Source organism: Leucopleurus acutus, assembly GCF_964270905.1.
Source record: "Leucopleurus acutus genome assembly, chromosome: 20".
NCBI classification, from domain to species: Eukaryota; Metazoa; Chordata; class Mammalia; order Artiodactyla; family Delphinidae; genus Leucopleurus; species Leucopleurus acutus.
The window spans coordinates 18,604,603-18,627,380 of NC_139162.1; the positions used below are offsets into that span (position 1 = coordinate 18,604,603).

General features: G+C 49.9%; 2 protein-coding genes across 5 annotated transcripts in view; both read right to left on the bottom strand.

Annotated features, from left to right (window-relative positions):
- NFATC3 (nuclear factor of activated T cells 3) overlaps nucleotides 1-7,301 on the bottom strand; it is a 131,246-nt gene extending 123,945 nt beyond the window's left edge. For both annotated transcript variants that reach the window (XM_082862882.1, XM_082862883.1), the window contains exon 1: nucleotides 7,183-7,301. In XM_082862882.1, the coding sequence (XP_082719008.1) occupies nucleotides 7,183-7,285 (103 nt within the window). In that variant the 5' untranslated portion in view covers nucleotides 7,286-7,301. The remainder of the gene's footprint in view (nucleotides 1-7,182) is intronic.
- A 5,648-nt stretch (nucleotides 7,302-12,949) lies between these two features.
- Nucleotides 12,950-22,778, bottom strand: part of DUS2 (dihydrouridine synthase 2) — a 41,110-nt gene continuing 31,281 nt past the window's right edge. For 2 of the 3 annotated variants that reach the window (XM_082862670.1, XM_082862668.1), the window contains 7 exons: nucleotides 21,554-21,640; nucleotides 20,061-20,229; nucleotides 17,492-17,613; nucleotides 16,065-16,214; nucleotides 14,851-14,938; nucleotides 13,708-13,781; nucleotides 12,950-13,474 (listed from right to left, as the gene is read on the bottom strand). In XM_082862670.1, the coding sequence (XP_082718796.1) occupies nucleotides 13,237-13,474; nucleotides 13,708-13,781; nucleotides 14,851-14,938; nucleotides 16,065-16,214; nucleotides 17,492-17,613; nucleotides 20,061-20,229; nucleotides 21,554-21,640 (928 nt within the window). In that variant the 3' untranslated portion in view covers nucleotides 12,950-13,236. The remainder of the gene's footprint in view (nucleotides 13,475-13,707; nucleotides 13,782-14,850; nucleotides 14,939-16,064; nucleotides 16,215-17,491; nucleotides 17,614-20,060; nucleotides 20,230-21,553; nucleotides 21,641-22,778) is intronic. The other variant, XM_082862669.1, reaches the window with a different exon arrangement.

Sequence of the window (22,778 nt, forward strand, 5' to 3'; positions counted from 1 at the left end):
ACGCAGCAACGAAGACCCAACAGAGCCAAAAATAAATAAATAAATAAATAAATTTAAAATAAATAAATAAATGAAACTCACAAACTGTCCATTAAAGTATTCTGGCCAATGATGGAAAAAAATGTTTTTCGAAATATTTTTACATGTGATATAAATCAACATTATTGAAAAAAGTTATAATTTCAAAGCTCACATAATCCTACCTATTTTCTAATTAAACAGCAAAGCTGATGAAAATTTAATATAAAATTAAGAAATATAAAAATTTTAAGACACTGAAAACGTATTTTAAAATATTCAAAATCTCACCTGCTTCTGAAACATAAGACATATGGAAACTGTACATTTTGTAGGAAAATGAAGCCTTCAAGTTACTTCTCCAGTGTACCTGAGACTTTCAGGCTTTCATAAAGATGTATTTCCCTTACACACAGGAATACCAATATGTTAACTAGAAATGTCCCAACGATTAAATGTCAGCTATCAATTCACAGACAATTCATACAACATCCTGCTTAAATATTACAGGTCTAATTTCTCCTCTCCTCAAGTTTACCGAATTCAGGCAAACAGGTGAGAGTCATGCAATATAATTATATAAACATTACCAGAAATGCTGAAATATATGCAGACTCATGCTATGTTTGAGCTAAAATTATGGCTGTTAAAAAAGCTTGCTACTGCTTGTGACTCTCCTAAGCCTCCCCGAACAAACTCACTCCTCTTAAATTCCACTGTTACTTGAACCTCATATGGCATGCCTGGGCAAATTTGATGACTTGGATTTTGTTTTAGAAGCCAGGCTTACTGCCAAGTCTGCTGTGTCTACTCCCCTGACCCACCAGGACAGCTTTAGACAACACCTCCCTTATTTATGTTACTGCTGTGAGCAGTCAAACTACTGCTTACTATCAAATGAGGCTCAACCTACTCAGGTTTCCTAACTCTCAGGAGTAATGCAATTGACTTCAATATATTCTGGCTTTCTCAACCCCACCTCTTACTTAAAATAAAACATCACCATATTGAATCACCAACTACTCAATACTAAGAAGGAAAGTAAAGGGCATTAAACTTCACAATCAATAACACAACTAATTATCTTCTCTTAAAATATTCCATTTTATATATTAGTATTTTATTTATTGCTTTTTCTGAAGAACAACAAACTCCACAATTTCTGACCAAAAATGTCCTCATGATCACACTTCATTGAAAAAATAAATACAGAGCAAGACACAAAAGCAGAGTTTGGGATATACTTCAATAAAAATACAGTAATTTTAGGTGAGGTTTACTGGTTGCCACAGAAAGGCAAGTCATAATAAGAAGTTGATTCTACAATATACCTTAAGTTAATATCTCAAATGCCCTTAAATACTTAAGATTCAGGCCTTACTAGACCCCCACAATTTCTTAGCAACGTACATAATGCCAACTTTTAATTTTCATATCATCTAATAAAACTACAGTATTACCTCTGCTAATAGTTTAGAATATATACCAAAATATCCCTTCTGTATTGGCAAATGGGAAAATCTAAGAAAGCACAGGTATAGCAATGTTCTTACAATGATAAAGTTTTAACAAAACAATATGACATTGAAATTTTTTCCTCAATTTTTCCCCATACTCACTAAAACACATTTATTCACTAATCTCCATCACAAAATTCTGCTAATACCCTTAGGAGCATCCTCTACCCCTATCAGGAAAAGTGTCAAGGAAACAGAATATTATATTATTCTTCCAAGTGAAATGGTGAAATGTTTATCACTGACTCAATCACTTATATATTCTCACTGCATTCGAGTCTTAAAAAAAAGCTGACCTATGGTATGAAAGTAAGGTTCAGCAGTAATCAAATCTTCCTTTAAGTATCTAATGCGCCGTGCAAACACACCATTAATTTCTACAGGAAACCATACAAGCAACTTCTCTTTTTTCATACTGATTTAAATAGCCAATTATACTTAGTATGGTTAGCAAATTAACCATCCTTCACACCATACTTAGTAACAACTTAATTCAAGAAAGTAGAAAAACGTAATTAAAAGCAAGTGACCTTCAGTACTTATGTTTAGTAAGATATGAGAAAGAAGGTAACACTGAAAATAGAATTAAGAGGAAAAAATAAAAATATCTAAGACAAATATTCCAACTCATCTAAGAAAGGTTTAAAAGACAGGATCTCTCATCTGCCCCTACTCTCTAAATGTTTTAGTTTAGTAGAGGAAAAAGGTCTAGGAAATAGGAGGAAATAAAAAATAATCTATCGTCAGTTTTTGTGTGCTTTTAAAAAAATGTTAACCACCATCACTTAATGAGTATCACTGGGCCAAGGACTGTGCTAAGAGCTTTAAATATATTAGCTCATTTAAAACAAGATAAAACAAAACCACTGAGTATAAATTATCAATAAAAACCAAAAAATGAGAAAATGAAATTATCTAAAAGACAGTAAATTATGAAGAACAGAATCAGATGTCCAAGCACTAAACAAAGTAGAACACTACAGATTAAAGATTAGGACAATGATCTAGAAAAAGTTCCTCAACTTCATTTTTTTAATTTTTATTTTAAATTTTTTTTCCTCAACTTTATGTGAAAAAGGTGTATACTAAACTGGTATCTGATAAAACTACACTTATCATAAAGTAACTTTCTTACAAAAATACATATTGTATCTAAGATATTTCTCCCCTTTCAAAAAGCAGCAGGAGATAAGACATAGCACACCCTCCTCCCAGTGACTCTCATTCAGGACAAAAAAGTCAATGTTTAGTAATGAACAAACTCTGAGAATGAAACTTTGAATTTGAAACATAAAGATTATTACAACATCAAACTAAATTAGAGATATACAATCAATACACTAAAACAGAGCACCAGAAACTGCCCTTTATAATGGCAAAATATAATGGCAAATAATATTAATGAAATACATTAAACACTTACCAATTTTATATTCTCTATTTCCTATCGAGGTAGCTCTTCATTTTGAAACTAGGTATTAAGTAAAAGAAATGTAAATATAGTATTTTGATTCATTATTAACTGGAAAAAAATCAAAGTTAACACTGTCCTTTTTAAAAAAAAAAGCTAAAGACTAGGATCTTAAACTTTCTTTAATGGAAAAATCTCAAAACACCTTAGTAAGCAATAAACTTAAAAAGTCAGTTACTGGTGATGTATGTTTATGTATAGCTCATACACTTTGTTATACAGCAGAAACTAACACACCACTGTAAAGCAATTATACTGCAATAAAGATGTTAAAAAAAAGTCACAACAGGGCTTCCTCCCTAGTGGCCGTGGAGTGGCTGGGCCCGTGAGCCATGGCCGCTGAGCCTGCGTGTCCGGAGCCTGTGCTCCGCAACGGGAGAGGCCACAACAGCGAGAGACCCGCGTACCACAAAAAAAAAAAAAAAAAAAGTCACAACATATTGAACTTATCAAGTGTCAAATCATCTAATTTGTACTTTAACAAGCTTGCTTAGGATATTCACTAAATTCAGCCCCTTGGCTTGTTCTCAGTCTCCACCCACTATCACCCCACCCCCAAATATTTTTCAAAAACCTTCTGTATGGAAATTTAGATGTGATACAAGTACTCTTAAGCCTTGAGAGAGAAGGAAAACCTGCAGCCCAAAATTACCAAGATCTGCTGTCTTACGGAATTGACCAATAAAAGTCAAAGAACTGAAACAAGTCTCATAAACTTCCCCTACCACCAAAAAACAACAAAAAAAACCGTTAAGGACTGACTCAAAACTTAAGTGGTACTTTTTCATTAACTGAACAAATACTGGTTGCCTACTATGTTAAACGCACTGTGCTAGGCATCTATGAACAAGATACAGACATCATCAATGCCCTCATGGAATGTTCTGCTTCAGTGAGGAAGAGAATTCAGAAACAAGTAAACTCACTGATATGACCCAATACTGATCTGAATCCTAGTAAGCAATTTTACTCTCATGGCCTGCTTTACTTCATCTTACCATCCTAAATGTAGGTCAGTTAATCCACTGAGTTCCTTCAAACTACACACTCATAATTATGCATAGTAAAATGAAATCAGGGACTTCCCTGGTGGCACAGTGGCTGAGAATCCGCCTGCCAATGCAGGGGACACAGGTTTGATCCCTGGTCCCAGAAGATCCCACAAGCGGCGGAGCAACTAAGCCAGTGCGCCACAACTACTGAGCCTGCGCTCTAGAGCCCACGAGCCACAACTACTGAGCCCGAGTGGCCACAACTACCGAAGCCCATGCACCTACAGCCCGTGCTCCACAACAACAGAAGCTACCGCAATGAGAAGCCTGCCAAAAATAAAACAAATAAATAAATTTTTTAAAAAAGAAATGGATTTATTTAAAAAATGAAATTAATCTTGTGGACAAATAACTTTGAAACCTTAGTTTTGAATAGCACATCCTTTTCAATAGAATTTAAAAATTAGCTGCTAGGTATTCATAGCAGCACTATTTACAATAGCCTAAAGGTAGAAACAGTTCATGTCCTGTCCATCTATGGATGAATAAACAAATTGGAGTATATATACAATAGAACGTGATTCCGTCATTAAAAAAGAATGACGGGGCTTCCCTGGTGGCGCAGTGGTTGAGAGTCCGCCTGCCGATGCAGGGGACACGGGTTCGTGCCCCGGTCCGGGAAGATCCCACATGCCGCGGAACGGCTGGGCCCGTGAGCCATGGCTGCTGAGTCTGCGCGTCCGCAGCCTGTGCTCCACAACGGGAGAGGCCACAACGGTGAGATGCCCGCGTACCGGAAAAAAAAAAAAAAAAAAGAATGACGTACTGCGATGTTCTACAGCATGGATGAACCACAAAAACACTATGCTAAGTGAAAGAAGCCAGACACAAAAGGTCACATATGTATGATTCCATTTACATGAAATATCCAGAATAGGTAAATCCATAGAGACAGATCCCAGATTAGAGATTCGGCTGCCAGGGACCTGAAGGGGAAAAGGGAGAATGAGGAGCAACTGCTTAGTGGGTTTGGGGTTTCCTTTTGGGGTGATGAAAATGTGTTGAAATTAGATGTGGTGACTGCACAACACTGGGAATGCACTAAATGCCACTGAATCATTCAATTAAAAATGGTTTATGTCATGTGTATTTCAACCTAATTTTTTTTAATTTACAAAAAACAGCTACTAGAGGAGATATGAAGATATATGTATATGTATAGCTGATTCACTTTGTTATACAGCAGAAACTAACACACCACTGTAAAGCAATTATACTCCAATAAAGATGTTAAAAAAAAAACAGACTGCTTTAAAGTGGACTTTTTGTCACAAATAAAACTGCTCAAGTTTAACTTTGGGAAAATCAGTTGTAAATCAAGTTTCAAACCTTAACTCCTCTAGACCCATTTAATATCAAAATGTTTTTTTACGGGTTTTATGGCAAAAATCATTCCTTAAATAGCTGTATTCATAGCATTTAAATGTTATTTAATGTTTTGGATGTACATACAACTCCTACTTGATGATAATTCTTTATTACTCATATGTTTGGTTAACATCTTTATTGATCATATATTTGGTATTTAATGTGCTCTAATCAAGTTTGTGCCCAATAAAGGTTTGCTGACACCATCAACTGTTTATCTTCTTTATAATGAAAATACTCATTCAAACAAGATTTTATTTTGTTAAATCCCCATAATTTAAGTACAATTCAATGCAACCTTCTCTACCAATGCCACTTTCCCCCTGTTTCTACCTCTATTATAAGCTGCACCACCATTCAGTCAGCCTAGTAGCACAGTTATTTGGGTTATGTGCCCCTCATTCCATTTCCCAAGCTCCTTGAGGTACCTCAGTTCTTTCTGCATCCATCATAACACTACCTAACACTACCTTGAGCATAATAGGTGCTCAAATGATGTCAGTGGAATTGAAAAAAACGCAGCCAACAAATAACTACTGTAAATTATTTACTATGTTGAGAAAGACATCTAACATATAAAGACTAATAGGGCTGATAATACAATACAAATATTTCCCAGAGAATCCTTATGCCATACGTTCAGATATGTTTTTCAGTGCAACCCTACAGAACAGTCTATTGAACATCAATAGGAACATAAAGTAATTCACCTAACACCGGAAAAAATAAAAGGGGATTAGTCTTATCCATCTCCCTTTTGAAGTTCACCTGCATAAGTAATAAGGAAACTGAACTTAATGAACCACAGTATTCCAAACCAGGTCACAGGAGAGTCCCCAACCATCCTGTTCCTATTTCCTGATTGGTCTGACCTCCAAACATTATGGTGCCCAGCTTTTCACGCTCTCCTTTAAAACCCAACTCATGATCTCCTTTAAAACATCTTCCGAGGTGAGCTTTTTCTTAAAAACTGACTTCCAGAACTTTCTAGGAAAATTACAAACACGGCACCCCACTTTTAAATATCTTCCGAAACACTTAGCTCAAAAAAAAAAGAAACCCAGTTTTCGGAAAAGTCCCGTTATAGTTACACTTCGAATTAAATGTGGGCCATTAACATGCACAAGTGGAAGTTAACACTACAGCGTAACTCTCCTAGCAGAGTAGGTTTAAACAGACATGTGCACGAATTTTAGAGAGCTCCTGAACTTCCAGAATGCGCATCTTTCAAATGAAGATTGCTTTTAAAACCTAGAATAGATGAAAAACCAAACCTGCTTACACTTCACAGGGACATTTCCTCCGCACCACGCTGGCAAAGCAGCAACAACCAGAGGCCACCTGGGCAGCGACCCCGACCCTCGGCCTCCAAACCCCGGCGTCCACTGGCCACAGGCGTCCCGGAGTCCAGTTCCCCACTAGTTTGCTTCCAGCCTAGCCCGCGGCCACTTCCACGTCGCTGCGACCCACACGCCTCCTCAGCGGTTTAAATCCGCTCTTCACTCACCCCCCCACACACACACATACACACGTTACCACTCACCCACACACACACACGATGTTACCAGACATCACCACACACACACACACACACACACACACACACACGATGTTACCAGACACTCACCCCCCCACACACACACACACACACGATGTTACCAGACCCGCGACAACCAAGGGACCAGGCAGGGAGGGGGCGAGCTCTTGCGAGCGAGAAGAGCTGACGCTCCTCGTTCCCGCCCCGCCCGGCACCCACCTGCAGGCCGCGAGACCGGGGGCGGCGGTGGCGGCGCCCCGTCCTCGCCAAAGACGAGTTTAAAGTCGAGCTCGTCGTGGGCGCCACAGTTTGCAGTAGTCATCGGCGTGGCCCAGGGTGCTGCGGCTCCTCCTCAGGCGGCGTCGGCGGCGGCGGCGGCGGCTCCTCAGCGCCGCTTCATGCCGGGCCGCGCCGGCCAGGAGGTTGCAGCTCCGCAGCAAACTTTCCGGGCGGGGACCGCGACGTCGAGCGTTCCGTTCCGAACTCTAAAACTGGCCGCGCGCCGAACCGCACCAGGAGCCGCCACCACTGCCAGTCGTCGATGCCCAAGCTGCCACGGTCGTCTTAGACGATATTCCCCGCCCCCCTACAGCGGCCGCTACCGGCGCGCTCCCGCGCCGTGCCGCGAGGCCGGTCCCGCCCCCTACCGCGCGCCCATCTGACCCGGCCGCCCATAGGCCACTGGCACCGCGGACGAGCCCGATGGCCCCGCCCCCTCACCGGCCTACCGCGTGACTCCCTCTCCAGGAGAAGGAAGTCACGTGAATATGGAGAGCCAGATAGCCCTACTACCTCTTGGGAGTCGTAGTTTGCATCAACTCCTTCTAAGCCACGACCCGGTACCAGGGTGTGAGGTCGATAGCCCTCTAATTATATTGAGGGGCCCACCACCGGCCAGAGATCCCTTGCCTTATTAGGCAGGCCCGACGTTGGGGAAGGGGCGCCAAGAGCCTTGGGGTTAAGGGTGCGGTGACACGCGGCTGCAGTGTTATTCCTGCCTGGCTGGGTTTGGGGAAGGTAAAAGCGCCCCGGAGGGTTATGTGGACATCACTCACTCCCTCATCCCTTTACCCCAGCCTTAATGGCGGAGTCTCGAGAAGGCTGGGACTGGGTCGGGCTTCCAGCTAAGGTGGGGCGGAGCCGGAGGAAACCTGGGTTGCGCAACGAGGCCCAAGTCTGAGCTACCAGTCGCTGCAGACCCACCCTTGCGGGGCGGGGCCCGCGCTTTGCTGGCTGAGCCTTTGTTTGCTCGCCGTCAGCCGGCCTGGCAGCTGCTCCTTCGAGGACAGCCGGCGCATTCGAGGCCTCGGCAAAGCCTCCGGGGCAGGGTCTGTCCCTGCTATAAGTCAGGCCGACTGAACGGGAAAACCCCGTCGTGAACTCGCACCATTCAACGGGCTCTGTGACCTCTGCATCCCGGCGCACATCGGTTAAAGCGGGAGGGATTGTGTTACACAAACTGAGTGGTTGTTAGGGGGGAGGAAATGACACTGCGTCAGAACAGTTTCACTCTCTGCCCCTCCCCAGCGGGCCCGTCTTGCCTGGAGACTACCCAAGGTGCCTCCTCCTGGGCCCTGGGGTGGAGGCCGGGCCCAGGGACGCTGAGCCTGGCTTGTTTACTTAGGGCTCCTCCAAGGCACAGGGTGGACGGAGAGCCGGAAGAGGTGGCGGTGACCAACTCCCCTAGCTCTAGGCTGCGAAGGGCACAGCATCCCTAGAAGTGTGTTGCCAGAGGAACCAAGTTGCTATGTCTCAGAAACTTGGGTGCAGGTGCAAGAGCCCAGGCACATCCCACGCTGTCCACAAAAGCCGCTGGAAGAGGGCAAGGTGGAGCACCCTCCAGAGATGTCTCAATATGTGGACTGACAACCTGAGGTACCAGGGAGCCCTAGGGAAAGCCCAACTAGGCCTAGGGTCAGGAGGACAGGGAACGTACAGAGCCTTTGACACGTTTATCTTGGACTGGTTCACCCCTGAGGTCAGAAAACTTTTCCTGCCCTGTGCTCTGTACCCATACCTGTGCTGGACCTGGGGAGGCAGAGACAAATTAATCTCCCTTCAGGCATCAGGGAGAGGAGGCAAGCAAATCTATAATCACTGTGCAAAGAGATTAGGGCTGTGCCAAGAGCTCAGAGAAGGCTTATAATCTCCCAGGCTGCAGGTGTCCACAAGGCTAAGTAAAAATTGGAGAGATGGGCAAGAAGTGAGAAAGATGGTTCCAGGCAGAGAACAGATTTCCAAAGACTTGGAGACCAGAGAGTACACGCAGTGAACAGAAGCCAAAGGTAAAGCCAGATGAAGGAGCAGGGTACTGCAAGCCACTGCAAGGTATCTGGACTTTATCCTGAGTGCAGGAGGGAGCCACAAAAGGGTTTCCAGCAGGAGACTTCCATGTTCAGAATTCTGAATCTCTGGATTGGAGTGGGGGAGGGGAAGGTTAGAGGCAGAAGGAGATAACAGTAGTAAAGGAGAGGGAGCAAATGGTATTAAGTGGGTGAAATAGCCTTCCAATAAGCAGTCCTGCCTTCAAAGGATATCCAACCTTGAGGGCCTAAGCATGGAATTTAGAGCCCAAACTCCACACTAACTTTACAGCTTTCGGCCCCAGGCAGATGGTTGGTCTGCCAATTAGTACTACATGTAACATGACCCTTAGTATAGTAAAAGGCCCCAGAAGCTTAGCCAGCTCACCTCTCCTCCTCATAAAACGATGCAGTTTTGGGATGTGTGCCCCCTACCACCCCCCCACAATACCTCCCAGGATATCATCTGGATGGAGAAAATGGACCTTCATCTAACCCCTCTGCCCTCGACACATGACTTTACCTGAACCAGGGGCTCAGCCAGCCAGGCCAGGGGGGAAGGCAAGAGGGAGATCATGGGCCCGTCAGCCCCACCACTGGGAGGGGACCAGAGAAGCTATAGGTGGCTTGAAAAATTCACCCATTCATCAAATGCTTAGCGATGCATCTGTGTTCCCAGCTACCATGCACCTGGAGAACACTTAAAAGGGCTCATGTCTTGGGGAAGGTTTCTGCTCTGGAGGAAACTGAGAACCCTAACCTGGAGTGATGAGGGCTGAGGCAGGGGGTGGGCACCAACTGCAGGAAGAGTGTTACCACCTTTGTAAGAAAGGCAGCAGTGGCTGGGAGCTCTGCAGGCTGTGACGAATCAATACACAGACATCAGTATACAAACTCTCTCCACCCCTTTTCCTTAGCCAGGTCCAGGACCTCCCCCATAAGCTCCTCGTCAGGTCAGCTCCAAAGCTCTCTTAGGTGGCAGGAGGCCATCTGACTCACCTCCAGCCTTCTGAGAGCCCTGTGAAACCAGGAGGCCCAGGGACCCAATGCAACAGATAGAACCCCAGACTTGGCCAGGCTGGTAGACAAGGACTGTGTGGGTCCCCTCTCCCTCCTGTGTGCATGCCAGCCAGGCTCGAGACTGAGGAAAACCATCCCTTTCATCAGCTGCCACAGGCCTGGCCCTGAATTCTCATCGCTGAAGGCTCTCCTGTGGCCTCTTGAGCCATGGAATGGTACAGCTTAGCTCAGTCCAGCCCCCCTTGTTCCACATTAGGGCAAATAGGAGCCTTGGAGGAAAGTCAGAGTTTAGAAAAGATCCTCCTCTCCATGGCACACATCCCCCCAACACAAGCTCTTGTTTGATTTTTCCTCTGTGCCTGCTCCCTACCCCCATGCCCAGGCTGGCCAGAGGGGACACAAGGAGTGCCCTTGAGCAGTTCTCAATCTGGGCAGAGGCGATATGACCAGCCAACTACAATCGAAGAAAGTTAGTTGCTGAAGTCAGCACATGGTGCTGAGAAGACAGGGTCAGCACTTTGTCCTCAAGCGCTAGGCTGAGGAGTTTGGACTTGATCCAGGGGGCAACAGAGAGCCATGGAGGAGTTCTGAGCAGGAGTGACACCTGGAAGGACTGAGTATGCAGGACTGCAGGGGCAAGAGATGACCCACCCATCTTTGCACCAAGTCCAGTCTGCTTGCTGTGGCCTTCAGAAGACCTGCCACCCTCTCCAGCCTTGTCCCTCCCTCTTGTGCTCACATCAAAACCATGTGTCCCCAAAATATGATGAGCTAGGAGGAAGTCCTCAATCAGGGTGGCTGGAATGGATGGATAGGTATGGTGGTTACCAGACCAGAGAGGGGTTTGGGCATCTAAGTGGCCTGAGTTTAAGGTGGGCATGATGAGAACAGTGGGTGGAGCTTTCAGACCTGACTGGGCCCTCCCAGTTGGTCCCAGCTCTTAGGCAGGTCTCTCTGAGACCAGGGCAGGCATCACTGAGGTGTGCTAAAGCGAGACCATTTGAGGGCCAACATATTCAGCCAGGATTTTGCCAGACGTCCTCAGTCAAGGAACACACACTAGCCCCTCCCCACCTGCTCCCCTGTGACTAACCCTTTCCCCTCTACTTTTCCTGGGCCTTCAAAGTCCCCACACTCTAAACTCTATCTTAGCGACTGACCTCTACCCCTGCCTTTCCTTCCCCATAGCCCAGAAATGAACGTGACCCCTCCAGAGAAGGGGCTTGCCCAGGGAAACCACACTGGTGGGAGAAGAGGTCTGAGGACAGAGCCCAACCCCAACAGGGAAGTGGATCTTAAGACTTGGTACCTGGCCCACACAGGGTCCTCCCACAAGTTCTGACTAGCTCAGGATGCCTGAGGGGTCCACTGGGGCCACTCTGTCTGTCCTGTTCCAGTTGGGGTATGAGGAAAGGCAAAGGGGGCATTTTGACTGAAACAGTTTTTTGTAAGAAAAATCAAATAAATTGTGCCTAAAGTTTGATGGCTGAGACTGAACCAAGCCTCAGTCTCTCTCCTGGGTGGGGCTCCTTCTCTGGAAGCACTGGTCTGGGAAGTTAGTTAGGGCAGCCTCGGTATGGAGTGACCCCATTAGCTGCACAGTGCCGCTATCATAGGGCGAGACTATCCTCCAGCCAGCCTCGAGCAGGAAGAGAACAGCTGATCCCACTCAGAGAAGGGCCCTTGGGCCCAGCAAGAACTAGAAGTGACTTGCCCAAGGTCAAAGAGTGATGGGCTCTGGGAGGCCACTGGTATTGGTATCCTTATCTGCAAACAGAAGAGCAAGTGTGGGTGCATGGAGGGGCTGCTCCGGGACTGAGACAGGGGCCTTACCTGCCCAACCCCTGATTCAGGTCATCAGGGCTGGGGGTACTGACTGGCACAGGGGCCTGACCCTGAGTAGATGGGAGAAACAAGGCCTTGACCCAGAGGGGAATCCCCCCCTCCTCACAGAGCTTTGAAAAGGGGAGGAAAAGCAGCATGTTTACAGCTGAGGAAGCAGAGGCGGTGCTGGGCAGGGACCTTTGGTCAGAATGCCCCTCCCAGTAAGTGGGCGGTGGCGGTGGGGGGAGGCCCCATAAGATGTGGTAGCTGTTTGTTTGCTTCTCACTGCCAGAAGGAAATTAAAGAGAATCTGCCACTTCCTTCCGGCCCGAACGGGATGGTGGGGGCGGAAGGGGGGGGTGGGCAGTGGCATGGGCGGGCAATCACAAGGGCCCCAAATTGCTGCCATCAGCAGTCTCCAGTGTCCTCTGCTCAGAGCAGACACCTCACAGGTCTGAGCTCTAGCTGGGGTCAGGCCCAGCACCCCGCCTCACCTGAGCTGGTCCCTTACTAGTGCACCAGATACCCTAATCATTCCCCCAGACTCCATATCACCTCTCATCAGGAAAGCCAACTGACGGCCAGTACCTCAGGTTTACCATCAGGAGAATGGGCTTCTTGGACTTTCCTGGCTCAACTCAAGTCCAGTGAGCATTAAAGGTGATAACCAACCCACCACCTCCATCTAGACTCGTAAGGATGGGTAGGAGAAATGTTTTAGAAAGCCCCAGCTCTGCACAGAGGGTGGAAGCAGAATAATTATGCCAGGACATCTGTCCATGTGTAAAGGTGCCAGGCTGAAGCAACCAGCCATGGGTAAGGGTGAAGGGTGTCTTTATTGCACTGTACCAATGTCAGGTTGGGGAGGTGCCACCTGAAAAGCTCCTGTTTTCAAAGAAAATACTGAGGTCACTGGGAACTTGGCTCTGCTACTCAGACCCACCAAAGGAGATGGGCACTCTGGGGATCCCTTGGCCTGTGCTCCAGGCTGCTGGCCCAGGCCAGAACCTCGTAATTCCTGTCAGCAGTGGCAGCAAATTGTCCAGTGGCACCTGGCTGATGCTCTGCACCCATAGCCATCCTAGGGCCAGGCCCAGGGAGGGGCTGACCAGGGTAGGGACGGTAGTCACCAGCCTTCCAGGGGGCTCTCTTTACCACTTGCCAAGGCTAAAAAGGGCTTCTTGCACAGCTCCCCAGGCAGGACTGGCTCCTGAGCTCTGGGGTCCCCAGTGTCTTGGTCAGGGGCCTCCCGCTTGCGCTTGTGCAAGGAGGGGCCCTCCTCACGCAGCCGACCCTCAGGGAGGCCCTGGCTCCGCAGACAGACGATGGCTGCAGCCTGCTCCGCCAGTTTCTTGGACTTGTCCCTAGGCAGACGAGGCATGGGGCAATAAGGCAGGGAGACAGGCAGACTGGTTACAAGACTAGAGTCTGGGAGGCCTGACTCTACACGCCCTTGGCAGAGATTCTGACAAAACTAGGGAAGGGGTCATCACCCAGGGATGCCACTGCCCAGGTACACCATCCCCCTAACCCTCCCAGGCCAATGCGAGGATCAGGCCCTGTTGCAAGCCTCATGCCCACTGATAAGGAAACTCACCACAAGGTGGACTGGTACTTTTGTTCAGCAACAGTGACAACAGAACAGAAGAGGCGATCCAGGGGCCGTTGAACCTGGTACAGAGAGAGAAAAGGAAACAGGGATGGCTGCATGAGAGCAAGAGGGCCAAGCCCTGGAGGGAAGTACTTCCCACCTAAATCAAATGAAGGCTACCTGTATCACATGCTCCTCCCCAGCAGAAGTGCCTAGTGCATCTTCCAGGGAAGAAACGTAGATACACAAACAGTCAGTGACATCCCAGTGTGTCAGGAGTTCTGTCATGGACCTAAGCAAAGGTCCGTCAGAGCCCTTAGCTGCATGTGACTATGGAGCTTCCTCCTACTGACATCTGGGTGGGCCAGGTGCCCCAAAATGAGAAGGAGTTCACCAGATGGCAAAGCGGTGAGAGGGGACAAGGACTGGGGCAAAGAAGGTACACCTGGCAGAGCGACCAGGTGATGTGGCGGACAGAGAGCTGAGTGGATGTGACCTGAAGCAGAAAGACACATGGGGGTCTCGTGCTCTGGGCTGAGGTAGTAGGGCTTGATCCCAAAGGTGCTGAGGAGCTGATGAGGACGTGAGCAAGGGGGACAGAAGCAAATTCATTTTGGAAAAGTCACTCTGGCAGAAGGGAACCCAAGGCCCAGAAGATACAAGCTTGGAGGTCAGAAGGCCAGTCCAAAAGAGACTAGGCAACCTAAACAGGCCATGGGGACCAAAGAAAGTGAAGCAAGACCATCTCAAAGTTTCCCCTGAGGGGCCCCAGACATGGGGCCCAATTCTGTGCCCCATTGGCTGAGGCCTGGTCCAAAAACATGTCAGTCTAACTTTTAGGTTTGAGCGTCCTTCCTAAGCCAATTGGCCCTCTCCAGAGAAGTCTCTCCTGCCTAAGCAATGCCACTGGAAGGGACTGGCTGAAGCAGCCTCTTACTTAGGCCTCTAGTTCAGTTTTATGAAAGTGGCCAGAACTAGACAACAGGTCCACTGTCAAAGGGAAGGAGCTAGAAGGCAAAGAAGGCAAAGCCAGGCTCCAGCCAAGCAGTCTGGAGTGCACGTACGAGCCGTGGGTGGACTGGGGGTGGCAGCACTAGCCGTGGGAGTGCTGTGGGCTGGATGCAGGGCAGGCCACAGGCAGGAACTCACCGTTTCATACACAGGCTGTGCCAACTTCTCCCTCCGGCACCACTCCAGCAGGCACATCTTGGGGGTGATCTGGGGTGAGTATGCTCTCCTAGGGAAGGAGGGAAAGGTGTCAGGGCCCACCTACCATGAGAACTCCATTCCTCAGCAGGGGCCCTACTCAGTTCCTGGTAGGAGCTGCAGGAACTGAGACAGCAAACTCCTGCCTTCGGACTCCTGCACCTATTCCCTTGAGCTCCCATTTCTGTCCCACCAGTGGCTTGGGGCCTCAATTCTACCTAAAGGGAAGATGGGCTTCAGTTGTTTGGGGAATTGGAATGGGAAGTGAACTCCAGCACTCCGAGCTCCAGCCTGGAAAACAGCCTTCAACAGCCAAGAAGGAAGGTACAATTTGCCTCTCAAGACAATATCAGGAGGGAGTGGGTGGGAGTGGGGACACAGGTGGCCATACAGTGGTCTCAGGATCTAGCTCAGGGCCCACGCTGATTATGTCCACCAAGTGTCAGGGTGATCCGCTGCTGCCTTGGGCACAGTGGACTCCAGTTTCAGAGTCAGGCCATGTTCTAGCTTCCTACCAGGAGCTCTCCCTGGATATGACTGCCCAACAGCTGTGCCTACATCCCTCCTCCCAAGACTCTGTCAGACAAGACTGACTCCTGGTCTGGCCCTGGGGACCCCAGAAAGGTTCAGATTCCAGATTGCAGAGACAAGGATGAGGGCCCCATTCAAAGCTGAGTCACAGTCTGAGGCAATAATTGGCCTGAGGCTATTTCTGCCTAGAGAGGGCACCACAGGGCTAGCGAGGGGCAGTGAGGGTAGGCTGCTTAGCCAGGTGAGGGTTCAGGTCCTGCTGCTATTCTGGAGCTCCCTGCAGGCAGCTAATTCCTGAGGGCCAAGGAGAAAACACAGACTTTGAGGAACAGAGGGGATAAGTCTCCCCAGCCTGAGTTGTGGGAAGGGGTGGGTCAGGAAAAAGGTATAGTTTAGTCACCCTTGGGAAAGCATGCGCAACCCTGACAGCACTGCCTGGGCTTTCAGCGACTGTCTTCTCCAAAGTGCCTTCTTTGGGTTGTTGAAAACTGAGAACAAGCATCCAAACCAAGGAGATGTGTGGTCCCTAAGCTTGGCATTAACCATGGACGGCAGCCAGCTTACTGGCCCAGTCAGACCTGAGGACACGGGCCCTGGCCCAAGCTGAGGCCGAGCTGGAGACCTACCGGTCAAACTTGACAGCCATCTTAATGATACCAGAGGTATCTTCAGCTGGCTCCTCCACCTCCTCCGGGCTCCTGGCCAAGAGTTTGGCCCGCCGGGCGTCCAGCTCTCGTGTGGTCTCCTCATAGAAGGCACCAAGGCCAAAGGCCTCACTATGAAGGGACAAGCAGAGGAGGGGAAGCCCCTTAGTGGAGCCAGCATTCAGGAAACTACTGCAGGAGCCCAGGGCCCCACGACTGAGAAATGCCCCCCACATATACCCAAACACCACCAGGGCCTAGCCATCAGAAGGTGCTTTCTACACACCCCTGTGATCAGCCTGAACTGACAGATGGAGAATGAATGCAGGTCCCTGAGCATGAGCACTGGAGGGCAGGCTGGGCTGGGTGGAGTAGATTCCAAAGGCCACCTGCAGCCTCTCTTCTAAGGAGGAACACACAGGCAGGTGTCCCTAGCCATCAGTGAGTGAGTTGAGCTATACTGACCAAGCGCTGGGGGTATGCACAGCCTTGTCCTCATGCAGGCCCGTGGGAGGAAGACACAGAGGCCTGACCACTGACTGGTTCCCCACTTCCCGCCCTGACCACACACAGGCCAAGCCTAAATTGAGGTACCAGCCAGAGCTACAAAGTGATACTCTTGAGAGTTATCCTCTTGAGTTCACAAGATACTTGGATCGAGCTGGTTAAGCTACATGGGCTAGGGACAGAATGAATACCACAAGCCCAGGGTGAGGAGGAAGGTTCTGGCAAGGCTCTTCCCTCTAGGAAGCATCTTAAGGGCTGGAGGACATTCATGAAGATGGCTGCCTGAGGGCAAGCCTAGTCCAGAAAGGCTTCTCTGGAGGAAGGAGAGTATAGAGAGCTAATGTGCGGGGGAGACAGCATTCACGCAGGAGACCCTGTACAAGCACAGGCAGACAGGGAGCTGTGGGAACAGGCACTAGACCAGGTTGTGAGGGGCCCCAAATGTCAACCACCTGAGCTGTAGCTCTACCAGATCTAGAGGATCAAGGGGTGGCCTCTCAGACTGCAAAGTGATGGGGTGTGGGTGCCGGCTCAGGCCAGGGGCTCCATTCTACAACCCCAACTCTCCTAACCATTGGATCTTGGTGGCCTGGCATGTGACAGATCTGTTACCAGGAAAGCCCCTTCCTCCCCAGGGATTCCCAAGCCCAGCCCTCACCTTCCTCCATCCTACTAGTGCACTAGTTCCCGAAATTCTGCTGCTGAGATCAGTCCAGGGATGGAAAGTTCTAAAGATTTGAAAGTACCCCCTTCTGTGAGGCAAAGCTGTACCACCTCCCCACTCCAGCACATCCACCTCCAGAAGCTGTGTCCTGGGTCCCCTCGTAGAGTCAGCTTAGGGCTCAGGGTCAAGTCTGGGTAATGTCTGCAAGGACAGATGAACAGCCCATTGCCCCTCTCACCAAATTTCCTGGGAAGACTGGGCGGCATGGAGCAACCTCCCCTGGGGCGACTCCAGCTGTTCTCGTAGCATCTGGCACAAGCAGTACTTGGTGTTGGTGTAGTGGTTGTCATACTGCACAGCCTGAGAGAAGAACTGCCATGAGCCCCCCTGCTGCCCAGGCAGGCTCTGAGGCCTGAGCTCTGCTCTGATGGCAGGAAAAGGGGCTCCAAGGGGGCATCAGAGGGGCCTGCAGCCGAGGCAGTGTGACCCCATAAAAGAGCCCTCTCCATCTTGGCGATCTACTCCTCTAGTTAGTGGCACAATGCTTGAGAGTCACAACTGAGACCCACAGTCAGGAGCACACTCCACTGGACAGCCTGACTAAGGTCCACATGCGCCTGGAGCTCCTCCTGCATCAGCTACCACAGAGGACCTGTTGCCGAGCATCTTCCAAGGCAGGGAGTGAGGAACAGCCAAGTTCTGGTGTGGCAGGACCAGCCCCGGGACAGGGGTGAGATTCTTCTACTCCTTATAACCATGGTGAGTGCCTGCCCCTCCCACATCTTAAACAGCCTGTCTCCAATTTCTCCCAACATGGGAAAAGCCCAGCACCATTGACCAAGCATGTTTGCACATGTTACTTGTCACTTCATTGAGCTAAACAAGTAGTTACCACTACTCAGACTGGGAAATGCAGGCTCAGGGAGGCCAGACAACTGCCCAGGGATACCCAGTGGAAGTCGGCCTGGCTGGGGCAGGCAGGAGAGCAGTGGGTAAAGGGTGCCTCAGCCCCCCAGAACCCTCTCCCCGTCTCGCCCCCTATCAAATCTTCTAATACCTCCAGCAAGGCCTATGTCTTCAGTGCCTTGGAGGTGCGACCACATGTTCAGGACAAAGAAGGGATACGTGGGTAAGCCACGGCCAGCAGCAAGGCCTTGATTCAGCTTGTTTGGGACAGAAGGCACCTGGCTGGACCAGAAGCAGCCCTGCCTATGCTTGAAAGCCGCTCCCTTTCTCTGGCCCAACACACCCCCTTGAGGAGTTGCCAAGGGACAGGCTGAGAAGGAAGGATAACATCACCTTTCAGCCAGTGAGCAAGCTTGGCACTACTGAACGTGCCTTGCCTGCCACAGACCTGCCAACCGGCCGACCTAGACTGAGCTAAGCCCCCCTTGCCTCTGGTTGACCCAGGCCATTGGAGAGCCAACCTGCCCAACAGGACACCCAGAACCAAGAGGATGAAGGCTGCAGCATCAAGCAGAAGAGGCTCCAGAACAGAGGCTGCCCAGCTCTGGGCACAGGCCTCAGGGCCTCCGACCACCCCCAGCTTGCACAGCCCTGGGGACACCCACATGTCATGGCAGCCACAACTGCCCATGGCAGCCTGAGGATCTGAGAAGCTCCTGACCCCCCAGGTGGGTAGGAGCTCCAGGACTGAAGAGGAGGGTGGAAGTCTGCTCAGGGTGAGGGCTGCACTCTCTGCTCAGGCCCAACTCACTGAGGAATTTGAGGACCACTCACTATCTTTGCCGACAGACATGCACAGCTGGTCAGAGTCTCACAGGGTGCCGGGGCAGTGCCAAGGAAATACTGCAGGTGTCAAAAAACTCCTTTACAGGGAAATGCCCGGGCACTACCATCAAACCCCGGGTGAGAAGAAAAAGCTATTACCTGAGGAGAGGGTCAAAGTTAGGCTATTTCCTAAGTCAGAGGCTAAAGCATTCTGGGAATTAGCAAGAGAAGACTTTTAGAAGTGACTATGACTGACGACCAGTTGACACGTCTTTACGGAGAGAATCTGTCCTCACAACAGCTACAATGGCTCCTCCTGGCTGTGGCTCCTCTGGTGCCAACCCACTGGCATGAGTGACACAGACACCACTGTCATTGTGCATGCGTGTGTATGTGTAGGGGGGCAGGGGGTGACAGAGACTAAGAGAAAGATATCATGTGTTTGGGGCCCCAACAGCATCCTGGATCCAGAAGCCCTTGCTATGATCCTCACACCTTGAAAGCTTTAGAAGGGGGCAATGATAGGGCCATGCCTCCCCAGCACCCTGCTCTTCACATTGCAGCCAGGGAAACCCAATGCTATGCTACACTAAAAAGAAAAGGAGAGGGACTTCCTTGGTGGCACAGTGGTTAAGAATCTGCCTGCCAATGCAGGGGACACGGGTTCGAGCCCTGGTCCGGGAAGATCCCACATGCCACGGAGCAACTAAGCCCGTGCGCAACAACTACTGAGCCTGCGCTCTAGAGCCTGCAAGCCACAACTACTGAGTCTGTGAGCCACAACTACTAAAGCCCGCGCACCTAGAGCCCACGCTCTGCAACAAGAGAAGCCACCGCAATGAGAAGCCCGCGCACCGCAACGAAGAGTAGCCCCCGCTCGCCGCAACTAGAGAAAGCCCGCACACAGCAACGAAGACCCAACGCAGCCATAAATAAATAAATAAATAAATAATAAATTTTTAAAAAAAGAAAAGAAAAGGAGAGCTGCTGGGGGCTGGGGGCTCACCCAAAGCACTTTCTGCAGCAATGTGGCAGACAGTGAGAAATGTTTGTTTTGAAAAAGTGCATAGACATACGTATCTGATGTACTTCTGCATGACCTCCTCCAAGGGTCGTGGACCCTCCTTGAGGAAGATGGATGGGTTCCACATGGCCGCTCGGGCCACCATCACTGAAGAGGCTGCCGTGGCTTGTCGAAAGTCCTCTATATCCAAATATCCTTGGATGTGGTCGTGAGATCCTCCACTGAAAAGCAACAGTGGGGTGAGGGGTATCCCCATCCTTGTACAAGCAATTTCAGAAAAAGGCAACTCCTAAATCTGCCACTTATTCAGTGTGTGGCTTTGGCCAAGTCCTTCAGCTACGAGAGCTTCGGGACACTGGAGATTATAACACACCCCCCACTGTGGGGTCAGGAGCACCAAGTGAGATAACAAAATAAAGCAGTCCAAACCGTGCCTGGCACTTAAGAGGTACTCCGGAGCGTTTACCTTCCTTCCCCCTCATCCCGAACAGTGGCTAAAGCCGGCCCACATCCGAAGGGCGGGGTCTGTACGTGGATACAGGGATCACAGGAAAACCCCCAGGCTGGGGCACCTATATGCCCACTGACGGCTGGGTCAAAACCCTAGAGAGGGAACAGACGCAGTGGTGGTCATGAGAGGAAGGAAGGAGGCCCGGTTTGGTTGCAATTTCCCTTTCAGCCACCCTGCAGCCCCTTGGAAACTGCTCTTTGTCTGTTCCATTAGGAGCCAGGCAGCAGCCTCAGGCCAGAGACAGCACTGTGTGTGAGAATGGGGGTGGGGGAACCCCCCTCAGGTGGCAACAGCAGCAACAGGGTCCAGGGTCTTGAGTAGCCCTACCCTCTCTCCAAGACACCCCTAACACCCCTTGGCCTGGGGACCACCCCACCCTTAGCTCCCCCGTCCCTGCCTCCAGTCAGGCATGCCTTTTGTCAGGGCTTTAGGGCTTCAGAACTTCTCTGTTCCCAACCTGCCATCAGGGTTGAGCCGGACTCCCGACTGGCCCACACAGGCCAGCTCCCCAGTGGCAACAGGACACTGCTGTCTTACTGCTAAGCCTTTGGGCTGGTCATCGGTACCTCACACCTGCCAGTCTAGGTTCTGGTCCTGTCACTGTCCGGGATGCTCATCTGGGCTTTGGTCTGTGACCTGCCTCATGCTCCTGAGCCATGGCTCTCTGTGCTCTGGCTTGAGACGCCTCACCCTACACCCTACACCCCTAACTCTGGGTGTGATGTCACCTTCCCCTGGGGCTGCTTCAGCAGCCACTCTCTTGCTCTCCCTAAACACTCTCACCTCAACCCGTGCATCGGAATGTCCTGGGCCCCTGTCTACTGCATACCTACATCGGCCACTCACCAGAGGCCAAGGGACACAATGGGCCCTTCTCAGCCTCACTGCCAAGTTCATTTTTGTCACACCCTTTTTTTCTTTTCTCTTACAGTCATTTTTTGATGCTATCGCATTCCATTTTCTATTTGTCAGTTCAAATCCCTTCTGAGTGAAGTGAGGCATAAAAAAATAAACGAGGAAGAAGGGAGGCTTACTTGGCTATGACAGGAATGGAGAGCGTTTCGGCGACAGCTTTGATGGCTTCACAGCTGACAGGGTGCTGAGGTCGCTCCTCCCGCTTCCTTGGAGATAAAGAGATGGGGCTGGGGACTGAGTGCCAAAGGTCACGTCACACTTAGCACCGGGTTATGTCAGCCAAATCCTACTGTCCTCCTTGCTGAACCTCAGGAAGGCCATGTGGCCAGCAGGGACAGGGCTCTGGGCTACAGGGGACGGCTCTCCCTGACATCTGTTGTGCCGGGCAGCAGCAGCACAGGTCCATGCTGAGAAGGCAAGTCCAGCTCTCAAAGGTCTGCAGGTGAGGCATGGCTGCAGGAAGCCGATGTGGGTGGTCACACTGCCACTCCCCAGCTTCCCCTCATTTCTGCCAGAGATGAGGGACGGTGCCTTAAGAATGCTACCCCTACTGCCCCGGTCTTGCCCTCCCAGAGGGACTGGGAACAGCTGCCGCCACTCAGACTGGCCACTCCCACACAGCTGCGTGTGCTGAGGCCAAGTTGGGCAGCTGATCCTGGGGAGAGGCACCTGGCACAGGGTAGGCCCAGCAACCAGAGCAGGCCACAGACCATGGCTGTCACAAAGAGCCACAGGGGAGGCAAGACCACAACCCAGGGCCCCTGCATCCAAGGTCAACTGCAAGAAGCTCTTGTGTATGAGTGAGTGAGTCTTAGGGATGCTAAGGTAAGCCCTAACTTGAGCTGTGCACAGGGACAAGCCAGAGAGGTGGTCGACCAGAAAGCCCTTGCCCAGGTCCTATCTGCATGTGTCCCTCTGCTATACTCTTCAACAAAAGTGTCAGGGGCCACAGGGCCTTAGAAAGCCCTATCAACCGAGCCTCCATCTCCACCTCCCTGCTCCCCCAGCAGCCCAATTCTAGCCCATCTTTAACAACTTTGATGGCCAGAAAGTCCCTCTTTAAACTCACCCAAATCTGTCTTCCTAGTGTTTCCAACTACTGGCAAAAAGGAATAGCTTTATTTATTCAGAAAACACTCTATGCCAGGCACTGTGCCAAGGCTGTATATTCACAATCTCATAAAAGCCTCGTGACAACCCTATCAAGCAGAAATTATCTTAATTTCCAAATGAGGACTGTGGTGCTCAGAGAGGTTAAATGACTTGTCCAAGGATACACAGCCAACAAGCAGCAGACCTGGGATTTGAACCCAGACCTGGGATTTGAAACCAGGCAGTCTGAGC